Source organism: Galeopterus variegatus, unplaced genomic scaffold (genome assembly GCF_000696425.1).
Source record: "Galeopterus variegatus unplaced genomic scaffold, G_variegatus-3.0.2 Scaffold108, whole genome shotgun sequence".
NCBI classification, from domain to species: domain Eukaryota; kingdom Metazoa; phylum Chordata; class Mammalia; order Dermoptera; family Cynocephalidae; genus Galeopterus; species Galeopterus variegatus.
This window is the reverse complement of record NW_007726219.1, coordinates 932,606-950,169: the sequence shown is the minus strand read 5'-3', so window position 1 is coordinate 950,169 and position 17,564 is coordinate 932,606. Positions and strand designations below refer to the sequence as shown.

General features: G+C 55.2%; 1 protein-coding gene across 1 annotated transcript; it reads right to left on the bottom strand.

Annotated features, from left to right (window-relative positions):
- Positions 1 to 679: 679 nt before the first annotated feature.
- On the bottom strand, positions 680 to 12,656 carry RAB17 (RAB17, member RAS oncogene family). The gene is made up of 5 exons (XM_008586020.1): positions 12,497 to 12,656; positions 5,406 to 5,557; positions 4,320 to 4,445; positions 1,071 to 1,164; positions 680 to 847 (listed from the first exon to the last, which is right to left on the bottom strand). The coding sequence occupies exons 1-5, from the start codon at positions 12,651 to 12,653 to the stop codon at positions 735 to 737; spliced, it is 642 nt and encodes a 213-aa protein (XP_008584242.1). The 5' UTR covers positions 12,654 to 12,656; the 3' UTR covers positions 680 to 734.
- Between the last annotated feature and the right edge of the window lie 4,908 nt (positions 12,657 to 17,564).

The following is a 17,564-nucleotide window of genomic DNA, read 5'->3' as shown; positions in this document are numbered from 1 at the left end:
AGTGCAGAGGCACCTACAACACGATCCGCCGAGCTCTGTGCCCTGCCTCGTCCTTGCAATCTCACTGAATGCCAGATTGTCAAAAGCGGCTTAATTTTTAGAGCACAAGTATCTATGCGGTACAACTTATACCTCAGGCCAAACGTCTCAGAGTCCTTGTGCTCACTGGACAGAAACTGCTTCATCAAATCACAGCCAGGAGAAGGGAGTGAGAGGCGACCCCACTGAGATCCAGCCGCCCGCCCACTGCCACCGCGGCCCTCGCTGCATTTCTGCCTGGCTCGGCCTCCTGCTTCTGGGCCTGCTCCCTCCCCACCCACCGTCCACGCCAGGGGTGAGGCATCTGTGTGCCCACCGCAGGGATCAAGGCGTTCTTCCCACACCTGCCCATCCAATTCCTCTGTGTCCAGGACAAGGCTGCTGAGAGGGCGGCGGTCCAGGAGGGGCAGGCACCTGGCGTGGGTGTCCCAGAATCAAATGGCGTCTGGCAAAGTGCAGCCCACACTTCCAGGAGCCATTTGGCTCCGGCTCCTCCCCTGACGATCCCCACCGGCTTCGGAAAGTGGTCGTTATAAAGGATGCCAACTTCAGAACCTCTAGGGCCCAGAACAATCCAGCGTCAACAGCAAAGCACAGTCAACGTGCAGCCGACAGTGGCTCACCCGGCCGCCTGGGACCAGCCGAGGCCCGGGCCTGGGAGCGTCCTCCCTGTGGCTCCCCTGGAGGGGCTGCTCCTAGCGGGCGCAGCATTTGGCCTGCCTGGCGGGCCCCTCCTTCAGAACCACAGCTGCGTCCCCCCGCCGGGCCTGGCCCTGCCTGTCGCCTTCTCTCTGCAGCAGCTCTCGGGCTGTGAAAGACAAGGAGGAGAGGGGGTGGGGCGGGAAGCCCCCCAGCCCAGCACAGCCCCGCAGACAGACCCAGAGCCATAGAACAAGGGCCCAGCCTCCCCTGCCCACCCGCCATCCCTAGAGACCTTGTGTTGTGTCCCGAGACACCAGAAAAGAAGACCTGGTGGGCAGGGCAGGTGAGGAGCCCCCGCCCTCCTTGTCCAACCCGGGGCCACCACTCACCTACGGCACTGAAGACCTCGGTCACCTGGTGGTTCAGTTTGGCCGAGGTTTCCATGAACAGCAACCTTTTGCTCTCGGCAAACTCCTGCCCTTCCTGAGGGAAACAGCCACAAAAAGCCAGTGTTTTTATACAATGAAAGTTTCCTAAGAAGGCCTCGTTGACTTCTCACCTTCAGACCCCAGGGACAGGGACAGCCCGTGGACACCTGACTCCTCTGCATTTCTCATTGAGCTCTGTTCCTGGAGAAGCCGGGCCCAGGGCCAGGAGGACGGGATGGAGGGGACCTTCCTGGAGCTGGACCCAGGACCATGAGGACGGGATGGAGGGGACCTTCCTGGAGCTGGACCCAGGACCAGGAGGACGGGATGGAGGGGACCTTCCTGGAGCTGGACCCAGGACCAGGAGGACGGGATGGAGGGGACCTTCCTGGAGCTGGACCCAGGACCAGGAGGACGGGATGGAGGGGACCTTCCTGGAGCTGGACCCAGGACCAGGAGGACGGGATGGAGGGGACCTTCCTGGAGCTGGACCCAGGACCAGGAGGACGGGATGGAGGGGACCTTCCTGGAGCTGGACCCAGGACCAGGAGGACGGGATGGAGGGGACCTTCCTGGAGCTGGGCCAGGGCAGGGCCTCACTCTCCCAGCAGCTCCCCTCGCACCTTGGCCGCCTGGCCCCTGTGGGCTGTGACGCGTGGGCACAGACACCAACTGAGAATGGAAGGAACACGACGCAGGGATGGGAGAGGCTGCTGGCCCTTCCTCCGAGGAGCCCTCGTTCCCGAGGCAGGTTGGAGCCATGTGGAGAAATGCGTGTTCGAGAGCAAAGGCGGGCCGGAGGACACCAGGCTTGCGCTGTGTGACCGGCAAGGAGAGAAGCGTCCACGGGAAGGCAAGGCCACACCCAGGAGTCTGGGGTGACCAAGGAACCGGGGTCTCCCTGTACAGGACCCCCCTCCAAGCCTCCCAGACTCTCCCAACAGAGAGGAACTCAGGCGGCCACTGGAGGTCACGTCTCAGCTCCTGATGGCCCTGCCTGACTCGCGTGCCGTGGGTCTCCCCTCCAGCTACGTCCCTGCGGTGGCCTGCATGGTCCCCGTCCTAGATGTGGTGGGGGAAGATCTACTGAAGACAGACGGACAGCCACTCGCAGGGGCAGCTGCTGCCTCTCCCTGTAAGAGGGTGTCACTCAGAGCAGGGAGGTGTCCCTGTGCACAGAGCTCCCTTCTGGGTATGGGGTGGGGAGGCGAGACCTGCTGAAGCATCGGATCACCTTAAAGGGACAGCCAGGCTCCCGCAGGGCAGCCGACAGAGCAGACCTGGCGCGGGTGGTGCTGGCACCTTAGGGAGTTGGGGCCATACAGGGGGAGCGCTGGGCTGCTCTGCAGGATGGGGAAGTGGCGAGGTGGGCTGGGCGGGGTGGGAGGCAGGAAGGGTGGCTGCAGGTCCCAAGAGAGGACAAAGAAGTCCAGGAGCTGCTGGAGGCTCGGGGAGGAGCAGGAGGGAGTGTCCGGGGGCGCTACCATCGGAGGCGTCTGATTGTCCACCATACGCTGTTTGCTGGGCCCGGCTCCTGTCTAAGAAGCTTGGATTTATTTATTTGAGCCTTCTTCGATAATTTATTGAACACTAAGAAAAAGATCTGAAAACCCACATTTTTCAAAGCGGGATGGAGAGGTAAGAAAGGTCGTAGTCTCCTCGTGACCCAGGTAACCAGGACAGGGCCTGTGGAAGCCGGCAGCAAGACCCCGTTCCCTGTGTGGGACGCCAGCCGGCCCCTCCAGCCAGCTCTCAGGAGTGGCCTGGGTGGGGTTCACGGCTTTCCCCACTGTCACCCCTGCAGGTCTGAGCTTTCCAGAAAAGACAGAAAATCATCAGCCAAAAGGGAAATTAAGGTGGAGAGAGTGTGGTGGGTGGGTGGGTGCATGTACATGTGAGTGTGTGTGAGTGTTTGGGGGCCTTGTGCAAGTGTGCAGGTGTGTGTGTGTTCACGCCACATATGTGGGTGTGTGAATGTGTGGTGTGTGTGTGTGTACACATAAGTGTGTGAGTGTGGGTGTGTTCATGAGTGTGTGGGTGGGTGTGTCTGTGTGCAAGTGTGTGGTGTGTGCATGTGGGGGGGTGTTCATGAGTGTGGGGTTGTGGGGGTGTGCAAGTGGGGAGGGTGTTCATGAGTGTGTGGATGTGTGTGTCTGTGTGCAAGCGTGTAGTGTGTGTGTATGTGGGGGGTGTTCATGAGTGTGGGGTGTAAAGGTATCTGTGCAAGTGTGTGGTGTGTGCATGAGGGGTGTGTTCATGAGTGTGTGGGGGTGTGTGGGTGTCTGTGTGCAAGTGTGTGGTGTGGGGAGTTGTTCATGAGTGTGTGGGGTGCAGGCGTCTGTGCAAGAGTGTGGTGTGAGTGTGGGTGTGTTCCTGACTGTGGGGTCTGTGGGTGTCTGTGCAAGTGTGTGGGTGTGTGCATGTGTGAGTGTGGGTTTGTTCCTGAGTGTGGGATCTGTGGGTGTCTGTGCAAATGTGTGAGTGTGGGTGTGTTCCTGAGTGTGGGATCTGTGAGTATCTGTGCGAGTGTGTGTGTGAGTGTGGGTGTGTTCCTGAGTGTGAGGTACGGGTGTCTGTGCAAGTGTGTGGGGGGAGTGTTCCTGAGTGTGAGGTGTGGGTGTCTGTGCAAGTGTGTGGGTGTGTGCATGTGTGAGTGTGGGTGTGTTCCTGAGTGTGGGATCTGTGGGTGTCTGTGCAAATGTGTGTGTGAGTGTGGGTGTGTTCCTGAGTGGGGGGTCTGTGGGTGTCTGTGCAAGTGTGTGGGTGTGTGCATGTGTGAGTGTGGGTGTGTTCTTGAGTGTGGGATCTGTGAGTATCTATGCGAGTGTGTGTGTGAGTGTGGGTGTGTTCCTGAGTGTGAGGTGTGGGTGTCTGTGCAAGTGTGTGTGTGAGTGTGGGTGTGTTCTTGAGTGTGAGGTGTGGGTGTCTGTGCAAGCGTGTGTGTGAGTGTGGGGGTGTTCCTGAGTGTGAGGTGTGGGTGTCTGTGCAAGCGTGTGTGTGAGTGTGGGTGTGTTCCTGAGTGTGAGGTGTGGGTGTCTGTGCAAGTGTGAGTGTGGGTGTGTTCCTGAGTGTGAGGTGTGGGTGTCTGTGCAAGTGTGAGTGTGGGTGTGTTCCTGAGTGTGAGGTGTGGGTGTCTGTGCGAGTGTGCACGCGAGCCTGGGTGTGTGTCAAGGTCTGCCGGCTGAGGTGGGCGGGTCTCCAGCACGGTACCTGGAGTGTCACCTCCCGCTCCGCGCTGAGGTCCGTCTTGTTGCCGACCAGCATGAGCACGACTTCCCCGGGGCAGAACTCCTTCTCCAGGTCCTGCAGCCACTGCTGAGCCTTGTGGAAGGAATCCTAAAAAAGAGAAAAGAGAACGTCTGATGAAGTTTATGGGCAGTCTTCATTAGCTACTCCAGGGGGGAAAGTACGTGTGGAAGGTCACACTGTGGAAGATGTCACAGGCTCCAACTGGCCGTAGGCAAACCGTGGGGGCTGCTGCCCCCTCTGAGGAGCAGTGGCCGGGTCTGTGTCCGCTCAGGCAGCTCACTGCTGGGACACAGCTCCTTCCCCCACAGGCCCAGGAGACTCCAACCCGGACATCCTCAAAGGGCCATTTTGTGCAGGAGAGTGTGGGGCAGTGGCCGTCACCCTAAGCCTTGATCCTAACTGCAGTGTCCTCATAGACTGGATGACGGGGCCCCTACCCTGAGCCTTACGTGGCCCCTCTTTCCACACGCAGCACAGCTGCACCCCTGCAGCCCCACCGCTCACGTTCCCTGGACCCGAGCATGCACTCCTGACCTGGGACACCCTTCCCTGCCTGCCCCACCCCACATCTCAGCTCACACACCCCTGGGCTGGGCGTAGAGCCCTCACGTGTACTCCCACAGGGTCCTGCCCTGCCCCGTCGTGCTCTAAGTGTCTGCTCACTTGGATTTAGATGCACTCTGTGCAGGGGACGTGTGGGCAGGGGCTGTGTCTGTCCTGATTCTCTGAGCCTCCCCTCCTCCACTGCCACCATTCAGCAGCGCTCAGGACTAGTGAGTGGTAGATGCTGGTGCTGTGTGCAGGGTGTCCTGGAGGACCACAGAAGAACAGAACCTCAACCTTGGAGGAGGTGGAGGGGTTGCCAGGAGGGCTTCCTGGAGGAGGTGACAATACTCGCTAGCATGATCTCTATTCATTGTCATGGTTATACCATAAAGCACCTGCACGGGACATAATTCCTTCAGAAGACAGCCTCACCAAGCCTGAGCAAACAGAAGGCAGACGCCTGGAGAAGGCGGGTGGGGTCACACCTCAAGTGAGCCCTACCTTCTTGGTGATGTCGTACACCAGAAGTGCAGCATTGGCACCCCTAAAGTAGAGGTGGCAGACACTGTGGTACTTCTCCTGGCCGGCTGTGTCCCAGATCTCAAGCTTCAGAGACTCAGCACCTAAGTCCACCACCTTTGTGAAGAACGCACCTGAAACAGGGAGGCCGAGAGGGAGCTTCACTTAGAGGATGGAGTTTTACCCTTGGCTCAGGCTGGACCTGTGAGAGCCCTGGGCTCAGCACACGGGTCAGAGGGAGCCAGCCATGGGCTTCCCACCGCCCACCTGTCCAGGGGCCGAGCAACACTTCTGGAAGATGGGGGTTCCCTATAAAGCAAGTTAGCAGTAATTGCTGTGGATCCTTTGTAGGTTTCCTAGAGGCTTTGGATGGGAATTGGTAAACTCGCAAGGACCTAACACAAAAACTCTGGACATACAAGGAATCTCCAATAACCACGAGTCCCATGCATCACTGCCAGCTTCCAATGACATGACTGAGTTCTGGGGACCCCGAGAGTCCCCACCACCACTGGCCCCCAGCCACTCAGCTGCACAAAGAGACATTCGTGATCCCACCAGCTCCTGCAGATCCTCCCTCTTCTGCTGCTAGCCTCCCCGTCGGTGCTCCCTGCCCTCTCTCTTCTCTGCCTGGCATCTCGTGTCCAGAGGAGTGTGAGTGTCCCAGTGTCGCCCTTGGGACAGCTCTGGGCTCCCCGCCTCCCAGTATTATGCACACACCTGACGGCACACGGGACTTCTGCGTTCTCTACCTGTCTCCCCTGGCAAATAGCGAGTGCCTGGAGGGCAGGGACTTTTTATTCATGTAGCTGCTTAATATTCACACAAGGACCCAGCCCCAAGCACTTTAATTCAACTTATTGGGTAATCCAGATCATCTGAAGATATTTTTCCCCTTTGCTTTCCAAAGCCGATGTGATTTTTAAATAGCTATTTAACAGCATCAAAGTGTTTTGCCCCACAGGATGTGACCGTATGCGATATGTCATATGTAAACTGGAGGGGTGCAGGGGAGGTTGAAGAGTCCGGCACGTGAAGGACTCAGCACCGCAGAACAGGCTCCTGTGAAAGCCGCTACCCTGCCCAGACCCCGGGTTGGGTTTTGAGTCTATTGGGGATGTTCAGGCAGAGAGAACCACATGTTTGAAGTTAGAACTTTTATTCCAAGGACAGTGAATGAGTGTCGTGGGCCTGCCATAACAAATTCCCACAAACTGGGTGGCTCAAAGCAACAGAAATTTACTCTTCCAGTTCTGGATGGCAGAGGTCCAAAATCAAGTCGTCAGCAGGGCTGGTTCCTTCTGGAGGATCTGGGGGAGAATCTGTTCCAGGCTTCTCTCCAGCTCCTGGTGGCTGTCAACAAGTCTTGGTGTTTATTGGCTTGAGATGCAACACCCCAGTCTCTACCTCCATCTTCACGTGGCCTCCCCCCTATATCTCTGTGTTCTGTCCTCTTCTTATAAGGACACCAGTCATTGGACTTACGGACCATCCTAAACCCAGGATGATCACATCTTGAGATCCTTAACTAATTACATCTGCAAAGACCCCATCTCCAAATAAGGTCACACTTACGGGTTCTGGGAGTTAGGACTTGGCCACACCTTTAGGAGGACAAAATTCCACCTACTACGGGCAGAGAACAGGGGACAGGGCTGGACAGGGATTCCTAACCTGGATGGCTGTGATCATGATGTTCTCTTGTGAGGATCTAGCTTGGGTGGCACCTAAACAGAAGCCCCTGATGGGCTCTTCCGCCTGCACAACCCACATTTTCCTGTAGGCCTAGGACCTTGAAGTCAGACAAGGTCAACTTTGTCTCCTAGGCCAGACAAAGCTGCAGTCTTCAGGTGGACAGAAGGACCACTGACTCCCAGCACATGCATGGTGGTCAGGATTGAACAGGATATAAACCACCTACCCTACAAGGTGCTGCACGGGACTGACGGTGATGTGAGGCACGGTGCCATGCAAGGGCCTTGGATGCAGATCCAACAGCTGCATGGACTTTGGCAAGTTGCTTAAACTTTCCAAATCTCAGTTTCTTCTCCTAAACATGAGCTAATAGCGGCCTCTCCCCAGGGTGGCTGTAAAACCCCTGGAGAAGAGAGAGAAAGGGCAGGTCTGTGTTTTCACTTTGCTCTCCCGGGACTCACTGTGCAGGAACGCCAGCCTTTTGTCTCCATCTTTTGTCTGTTTTCTATCATTTCAAGTCACAGTTCTGAATTTGGATTGCTTGTACCTTAAAAGTTGTCCCAGCCAGGTGACACGTGGACATAAAACTCAGGTGCGCCTCTTTCGTTCACTCCCAGCTTCTCATGTTTCCCTGTTCTCATTCGAAAATGATGGCTGGTGGTTGAGTTTAAACCAGTGTAAAATCCCAACAAATTTCCCAGGAGCAAGGAGGACACGTGGGTCAATGTTTGGATATTACAGGACGCACAACCTTGTCTTGCCTGGAGGGGACGGAAGGCCAGCCGGTGGGCCACGTGCAGGTGCCTGACGCCACCTGGCCCTGCCTGCTCCTTGGCTCCGACCCAGAAGGGAGCCCGTGTTCACTGTCTGCCTTTTCTGGAACCCACTGGCCACATTTTCTACATCTTCACAGCGAAAGCCAAAATGTGATTAAAAAATAAATTTCCAAGGAACGCAGACAGACCTGAACATTTTACCTGAAATGGTACTGGCAGCATGTTGGGCCGTAGGGGTCAGACAGGGCCAAGAACCAGAGATTTTTTTTTCATATTTCTAGAATATGCTGATGCAGAAAACACATTAGCACATTTTTAGCAGATTGTATATGACCTGGTGGCCACCCGACACACTGTTCCCTACCGAGGCCCCATCAAAGCACAAACCAGGTGTCCTTCCTTCCTCCGCTTGTCCCCACAGGCCTCAGCAGAGGTGCCTCAGCAGGAAGGCACTTCCAGCCCCCGCTCCCCACGCCTAACTGCCACCACCAGCTAGTTCTCTCTCTAGTGGGTTTCTGGAATGGGGACAGCCTTCCACTCAGGGAGCTAAAAAAACCACATTAGGTGGTAAATTACGTAAGAGTTAATAAGAGATTGCTGTCTGCTATAGGTTTGATGTGTCCCCCAAAAGTCTGTGTATTAGAAACTTGACCCCCACGTAACACTGTTAGGAGGGTAGGAAATTCGATTCTGGTATTTGAAAGATGGGGCCTTTAAGAGGTGACTGGATCGTGAGGACCATGTTCTCATGAATGAATTAATCCGTCCATGGAGTAATGGGTTATCGTGGGTGTAGACTGGTGGCTTTAACAGGAGAGCACATGAAGGAGCTCCCGCCATTCTCGCCCTGTGACACCCTGCGTTGCCAAGGGACTCTGCACGGAGTCCCTACCACGAAGGACCTCACCAGATGCACCCCGTGGACTGTGAACTTCCCAACCTCTAAAACTGTAAGAAATAAATTTAATTTCTTTATAAATTACCCAGTTTCGGGTATTCTGTTATAACAGAAACGGACTAATACACTCTCTAATTTGTATTTTATTGCCCCAAATTAAAAAGTGCCTCTACTAAATTTTAACATAATAAAAGTGAGTTTGCTTTTCTAGCTTTTACTGTGAAGGAACAACCGATCCAGCTCATTTAAACCCTCCCTGCAGCAAACGTCATCTTTATAAAAACTATAACCTGATTACTGGTCGAAGGGAACATGAGATGGAAACTTATTTCCAGGGGTTCCGGTCCCGGTCCGGTACGGGCGCGACACTGAGGGTTGTGATCCATTGCCGGACACGAAAAATAAAAAAGACAAAAAAATAAAAAAAATAAAAAATAAAAATAAAATAAAAGTGAGTTTGCTTTTCTACTTTTATTGCCCCAAATTAAAAAGTGCCTCTACTAAATTTTAACATAATAAAAGTGAGTTTGCTTTTCTAGCTTTTACTGTGAAGGAACAACCGATCCAGCTCATTTAAACCCTCCCTGCAGCAAACGTCATCTTTATAAAAACTATAACCTGATTACTGGTCGAAGGGAACATGAGATGGAAACTTATTTCCAGGGGTTCTGGGACGTCAGCAAAGCTCCCGGTCGAGGAGGTGGTGGCAGTGGGATGGTGGCAACGTCAAACATTCCCGTTTGTCACCCTTCCCTTCCCGCCTGAGGCCCAACTGGTCCAGGATTAATTTTGGCTGCTGCTGGCGAATTCTGCTGACAAGCACTAGGTGTCACCATCCTTCCAAAAGATGTCACCAAGAAAGGGAATAGGCCAGAATGTCCCCTGCTCTGGCCACTTGGGATTACAGGGGGTTCCATGAGGAGCTCTTGGTGGCCGAGCCCAGGCCCTGGCCATAGGGTCACTCCTTTGGGAGTGGAGGCCTCCATGGCTGGCGTGGGCAGGAGTCAGGGGCACCTGGGTCTCCCCCAGCAGGCTGAGCCCGGGTAAGCTGTCCATGTTCCTGCTCTGGCCTGGCTCCTGCCTGGTCCCAGGGCAACCGCAGAGCCATTTGACGTCTCGCCTTTGGAGACTTGTCTGTGTCACGTTCCCAGCTCTGGTTCCTGCTTCCTCTGCCTGGATGACGTCTTCCCTGGAACCGAACCCAGCGCTGTATCGCACCCCACTGCGGGGCCCACCCCGTGCACCCGCCAACAGAACCAGACCCTCAGGAGGGCCCTGAGGATCTGTATCAATCCTCCTGAAGTCTGGACAATCTTGGAGCCAACCCTGCCCTGAAGGGCACCACCCTGGACATGGCCAGTTTCAGTTCTAGCCTTGCTCTTGAGAGTTTGGGGGTTGGTGTCTGCGGAAAGAGGATGGCACTTAAGGGGGACAATCTTAAGCCACCGTGGCAGCAGCAGTCTTTCCTGGAAAGCCCACTGCAGGAAGGTATTTATGCCCCATTTCACAGCAAAGAAATGGAGGTGGAGGGAATGAGAGACCTGCCCTTGGCCGTGGCATCCACTGGCTCCTGCCGCTGATACCTGCTGAACATCTCCGCAGGCCCAGCACGGCACACCCCAAGGCTCCTTTCTTCCCAGCTCCCCCGTGAGGGGCAGGGGCACCCTCATCCTCCCCCCGCAGCTGTGCTCGGTCCCCACCTCCCCCTGGCGGGAGTGGCTGTCTTGATAACAGCCGAGGCCAGATGTGAAAAAAGAAACAGGTTTTTGCACAACACACCCCGTGTTCCCCAAACCCACATAAGTTAAAGGAATGATTATATTCCATCTTCTCATCTGAAAAGTGGGAATATCCACTTTTATAATAATATATAATATAATAATTACAATATATAATGATTAATAATCAATACTCATAATTATACATACATTATAATACTAAATGCATAAATGATGCCATATTTATTTATATTTATAATAATATAGCAATATCCAACTCTAAAGGTTGTAATAATATCCCAAGGTGTATAAAGCCTGTGAAAACCTACATGAAACAGAAGTGGAGGAGACCGTTTGAGACTCGCCTCCTGGGCTTGCTCACCTGTGCATCCCCAGCATCTAGCAAGATGCTGACATGCAGTGGGTACTCAATAAATAAGAGCTGACCCCAGGGTTGGTGGCCGGTTGCATAGAGGAGGATCTAGTTCTGCACACAGGGCCACAGCGCTGCACTCACGTGATCGGGCTTCTCTGCCACCCTCCGCTCTCTGCCCTGCACCCAGGGCTGCACCCTCTCACCCCTGCCCCACTGCAGGGACACCAGAAATTCAAAGCACCAGTCCAAGGCACAAGGCAGAGTCCTGCCTGTAGAACAGGTCCTTCCCTTCAAGAGAGAGGATAAGCCCAGGCCCGGGGAGGGGACTAGCAGGAGGAGGGGTGATCAAAGCCACCCAGCAGGAGGACGGCCCCCAAGCAAAGACCCCACCCCGACCTGGACCGGCCTCTGTCCACCTTCCTGACCCTAGTAGGCCCCCTGAAGAGAGGGTGGGAGACCAGGATGGCCTGGGCAGAGGAAAGGAGGTTCTTGGGCCCCGGCTGCTGGGACAGAAGGAATCAGGAGAGCTCGACTACGAGTAGGGGCAGCAAGGCCCCCCCTGTGAAATACAGAATTCTCAAGACCCCCCCTGAAGCTCGGGGACAGTGCAGCCCCAAAAGGTGACTCCTCTGCGGTGTGGCCCTCTGCAGATCTCAGAGCCCGCACTGAGCCTCCCAAACTATCCATGCCAGGCATCCGCTCCTAGTACTCAGGGCCCTGCTCAAGCCCATGGGTGCCACCTGCTGCCTCCTGGGGTGCCAGCTAAAGCAGGGGCCACAACTTTTCCAGTGGTGGAAAAAAGCCCTAGAGCAAAATCATTGAGGCTTCACTGGCCGTGAGGTCACTGCTGGAATCCTCGGCAGGGCTGTTCTAGAGCAGATGGGGAAGGAAAGCTATTGTTCACAGAGGATAAGCAAATGAATGGTGGGCGAGGCTGGGCTCCCACAGAACCTCATTTACAGACACAGGCAGACAGGCTGGGGCTGATCTGGCCTGGAGCCATCATTTGCAGACCCATTTTAGAGTAGAAACCAGCCCCTGAGGTGAGCTCGCCTGGGCTGGCACCTCCCACCGCCCCACATCTTGAATCCCCATCACCCAGGGCTTGGCCAGGCCCCCTTCTGTGGTCTCTGCTCTTGACTGAAGCCCACCTTCACGCCAAACTTAGCACTTGGCTGTATTTTAAAAGGAAACCAAGTCTAATACCGTGGGTGAAGGGTGCAGCTTTCCCTGCTAATGGAGAATAGGGGTGCACTGCACACCCCAAGACAGCCTGAGTACCCCTTCTGGAGCCAGGCCCTCACCTGTCATTCTGGCGCTTCTCACCACTAGTTCTAGGAGCCTGGGCCTGGCAGACCCCACCCCACTCCATCCCCCCGTATCCCTGACCCTGAGTCTCCAACCCCCGCAGACTCCAGCTGGGCGAAGGGCGTTTACTTGTCGTTGCGGATTCCACGCGTGTGCCTGACCTTGATGGAAGCCTGCTTGTGCTGGGCACATGCAGCCGAGGCTCTAGGGCAGTGTGGGGGCAGATGGGGACGAGGCAGGGATCAGCGGGCCTGGCCTGATCCACCAGAAGCTTAGTGGGGGGCATTCTGCGGCTCACTCACATCCCACGGTAGGCGGGGCGCTCCTGAAGTCATTCTTCACGTAGCGGAGGGCCAAGCTGGACTTGCCCACGGAGCCACTCCCCAGCAGCACCAGCTTGAACACGCAGGGCTGGCCGGGGGCAGCCCTGGGCTGGGGCATCCCATCTGCCTGCGCCATGCCCTGCAGAGAGAGAATCACAGAGGTCTGAAGTGGCTTGAACATCTGATCCACATCGTCCCAGCGAGCTCACCCCCCAGGGCTGCTTCCCTGGCCCAGCACAGATGGCCTTGAACAGAGATCCACGTCAGAGGCCACCCGGGCTGGCACCCTGCTGCACTCTGCAACCCAGAGCCCAAATCCCCGTCTGTAAGCTGGGGTGCCCAAGATCTAGTCTACAGGTTTGCTGTGAGGAACAAAAGGAGCTTGGATTAGAAAGTGCCACATGGTCCACTGCAAGATAGAGGGCTGCGGGCCCTGAAACAATGACGACGTGCAGGTCATCACACCGGCTGTGTCCTCGCTCCATTACGTCTCGCTTTCCATACATCCATTAATTACTCCAAAAAATATCGAGGCGCCCAAGAGGTAAGAAGTATCTGAGCATCTCTTAGCTATTTGTTCATGGATTGAAGTTGGTGTTTCAAAATACATCTACCAAAAAAAAAAAAAATCGGTATTTCAATGATTGCAAAACATTTTAGACCTTCCCATCATGTCTAAGACCTCAGAACCTACAGTGATACACCCTGGAGAAAAACAGCTCCGTGATCGAAACCAATGTGGGCGACCCCTGCATTGTTCTCATTACAGAAACTCATGCACACACGACACAAGAGAACGGGCTGATGTGCCCGCGGGCCTGGCACCTACTTCCACAGTAATCAGCCCTGGCCACTCCTGTGTCACCCACACCCCCAAGCCTCCCCTACCAGGGTGCATCTTATCAGCTGCCAATCTCACACTAGATTCATATATTCTTTTCGTCTTTGCAGTTTATTTACTGAAGAAGTCAGATTGCCTTGCGGGTTTCCAGTCTGGAGAGGGAGGCATTTTGAGGAGGAGAGAAGAGCAGCTGCCGCCCCTTCCCTCGCTGCCCCCCACGAGCAGCCGCGGCCACGGGCTGGTCTGCTCCACCCCGCGGAGATGAGGGGGAAAGAATCCAGTGTGGAATCAAGTCTCAGAACAAACAGGACTAGGTCTAGAGACTGTTCTAGATGGAAAATGACTGGAAGGCCATGGAGCCTGGCAGAGAAAGGTTGCAGACTTCTCTACCCATTGGGAAAAGGATAACATAGCAGTTACTGTAAACATGCCTGGGACCTCCCCTTAAATGGGAATATCCTCAGGTTTCGCCATCAAGTATGATGCTGGTTTCAGAAAAGAATTAGAAACATAGCCCTGTCCTAATGTTTCATTCTCTTTTTTTTTAAGGCTCCCCAGGTGATCCTAGCATGCGGCCCAGGCTGAGAACTGCTGCAAGGGTTTTGTCTCTTTTCTTCTGGGCTGGGAACAGTGCCGAGCACACAGTAAGTACTCACACTAGATTCATATATTCTTTTCGTCTTTGCAGTTTATTTACTGAAGAAGTCAGATTGCCTTGCGGGTTTCCAGTCTGGAGAGGGAGGCATTTTGAGGAGGAGAGAAGAGCAGCTGCCGCCCCTTCCCTCGCTGCCCCCCACGAGCAGCCGCGGCCACGGGCTGGTCTGCTCCACCCCGCGGAGATGAGGGGGAAAGAATCCAGTGTGGAATCAAGTCTCAGAACAAACAGGACTAGGTCTAGAGACTGTTCTAGATGGAAAATGACTGGAAGGCTATGGAGCCTGGCAGAGAAAGGTTGCAGACTTCTCTACCCATTGGGAAAAGGATAACATAGCAGTTACTGTAAACATGCCTGGGACCTCCCCTTAAATGGGAATATCCTCAGGTTTCGCCATCAAGTATGATGCTGGTTTCAGAAAAGAATTAGAAACATAGCCCTGTCCTAATGTTTCATTCTCTTTTTTTTTAAGGCTCCCCAGGTGATCCTAGCATGCGGCCCAGGCTGAGAACTGCTGCAAGGGTTTTGTCTCTTCTTCTGGGCTGGGAACAGTGCCGAGCACACAGTAAGTACTCAATAGAGACCTAAGGAATGAAGGAAGGAAGGAACGAGTTAGGAGAAGCACAATAGAAGAGCGTGTTACCCAGCACCTGTGTTTTGAAATATTTTCTTAAACCGAAGACAATGTCTTGGGGCCTGCTATGATTTGAATGTGTCCCCCAAAAAGCATGTGTTAGAAACTTAATCCCCAATGCAACAGTGTTAAGAGCTGGGGCCTGATGGAGAATGTTTAGGTCACGAGGGCTCCACCCTTGTGAACGGATTAATGCCAATGGGAAAAGGGCTGGAGGCTGCACGTGAGATCCCTGTTCTCTTGCCCTTCCGCCTCCACCAGGAGACGACATAGCAGATGTGGGCCCTCAACCTTGGACTTCCCAGCCTCCAGCCTTATAGAAAGAAATCTCTGTTCTGTCTAAATTACCCAGTCTCAGGTGTTCTATTACAGCAGCGTGAAAGGGACTGAGACGGTGCATAAGGCAGAATGAGTGGCCAGGGTTGAAAGAGGGTCCAGCTGAGAATCTGCCCAAGTTAGCCGGGGGAAGCCTCCAGGAGCAACGTGGAAAGACAGCAACCCAGCCCTGCCCAGCCCTGCCCAGCCCTGCCCAGCCCTGACCAGCTCTCCCCACCTCTCCCCAGCTCTGCCCAGCTCAGCTCAGCCCAGCTCTTCCCAGCCGTGCTCTGTTCTGCCCTACCCTACCCTGCCCTGTCCTTCTCCGCCCTGCTCTGCCCAGTTGTGCCCTGCTCTGCCCAGTTGTGCCCTGCTCTGCCCTGCTCTGCCCTGCTCTGCCCACCTCTGCCCTACTCTGCCCTGCCCTGCCCTGCCCTGCCCTGCCCTACTCTGCCCTGCCCTGCCCTGCTCTGCTCTGCCCTGCTCTGCCCTGCTCTGCCCTGCCCTGCTCTGCTCTGCCCTGCTCTGCTCTGCCCTGCTCTGCCCTGCTCTGCTCTGCCCTGCTCTGCCCTGCTCTGCCCTGACCTGCTCTGCCCTGCTCTGNTCCAGGAGCAACGTGGAAAGACAGCAACCCAGCCCTGCCCAGCCCTGCCCAGCCCTGCCCACCTCTCCCCAGCTCTGCCCAGCTCAGCTCAGCCCAGCTCTTCCCAGCCGTGCTCTATTCTGCCCTACCCTACCCTGCTCTGCCCTGCTCTGCCCTGCTCTGCCCTGCTCTGCCCGCCTCTGCCCTGCTCTGCTCAGCCCTGCCCTGCCTCACCCTGTCCTGCTCTACCCAGCCCTGCCTTGCCCTGTCCTGCTCTGCCCTACTCTGCCCTGACCTGCTCTGACCTGCCCTGCCCTGCTCTGCTCTGCCCTGCTCTGCCCTGCCCTGCCCTGCTCTGCCCTGCTCTGCTCTGCTCAGCCCTGCTCTGCCCTGCTCTGCTCAGCCCTGCCCTGCCCTGCCCTGCCCTGCTCTGCCCTGCCCTGCCCTGTGCTCTGCTCTGCCCTGACCTGCTCTGCTCTGCCCTGCTCTGCCCTGCCCTGCTCTGCTCAGCCCTGCCCTGCTCTGCCCTGCTCTGCTCAGCCCTGCCCTGCCCTGCCCTACCTCGCTCTGCCCTGCTCTGTCCTTCTCTGCCCTACCTCGCTCTGCCTGGCTGCCCTGGAACTTCTGCATCCCACAGACCCATAACAGCCCAGCAAGGATCCTGAAAATGCCAGTTCTCCTCTCCAACACCCCATCTACCAATGCAAGGAGGCCAAGCAACTTCCGCAGATGTCTGACCCACCAGTAGAAAATTAAACTCAAATGTAAAAGCAAAGTTGGGCCAGCCCGGTGGCGCACTGGAGAGTGTGCTGCTTGGGAGCGCGCCGCACTCCCGCCGAGGGTTTGGATCCCATGTGGAGCTCCCGCCGAGGGTTCCCTTGGATCCCATGTGGAGACCGGTTCCTGCTCACTGGCTGAGCGCGGTGCGGGCGCAACACCGAGGGTTGCGATCCCGTTACCGGTCAGTAAAAAAGACAAAAAGGAAAAAAAAAATGTAAAAGCAAAGTAAACAACATGAACATGTGGGAAAGAACCTTGATAAGTCAGCTAGTCATCCAGCAATGAACTTCACAGCACCAAAGGGCAAGACAGAGTCCAGAGTCCAGAAGGAAGCACCAGGATAGAAAACGAAGATATGTCGTCTCAAAGTTTGGATACTTTCAGGGATTATCCATCAGCTCCACTGTCAGACAAACCCGGGTTTTGCCTTCCGGTGAAACTCCTCCAATCTCTCAATTCTCTCCACACTAGTTGGTGCAAAGCCCTCAGCACTCGCAGCTGACACCCTTGCCCCCGTTACGGGTCCAACCCCCACGGACAGTAGTTAATAAAGCAGACCCAAGTCCCTGCCAGTACAGAGCCTACACTTTCCTGTTCCTCTTCCTGATTGAAATTATGTCTTTGACTCTACTTTAATTTGCTTTGTTTGTTTGGTTTTTGGTGGCTGACCAGCACAGGGACTGAACCCTGGACCTTGGTGTTATCAGCACCATGCTCTAACCACCTGAAGTGACAGGCCAGCACCACTTCTACATTAATTTGTATAATTATTTTATTAATATCTCTCACTGAGCCATAATCACAAATAAGAGCAAGGACTATATTCATTGAGCATGTAGTAGGTGCTCAATAAATATCTCATGCGCACAAGGAGTGGCTTAGCAAGAAGCCGTGACCTGACAGACACACTGTTTTTTTTCTTTCACAGCTGGTCAGACTCCAGGGCTTGCCAAGCTGTGACTGGGGCGCTTGCAGAAGGGGAGCACAGAGGGGCCTCCCGAGTCACTGGAAGCAGCTTCACACGGGCGCTTTAAGGCCACCCTGCACACGGTGCTCAGGTAAGGCTGCGGGGGCGGAGCTGGCAGGTCCCCTCCACGGAGAGAACAGGGTGGGCATGCTCTCTGATGCCCACCCGGCTGAGCTGCACAGAGCCTCCTATTGAAGCTGAGCAGCAAACCTTTGGGGTCTGGCATCACCCCCATCTTACAGAGAAGTGCGGTGGCTCTTCCAGGACAACCA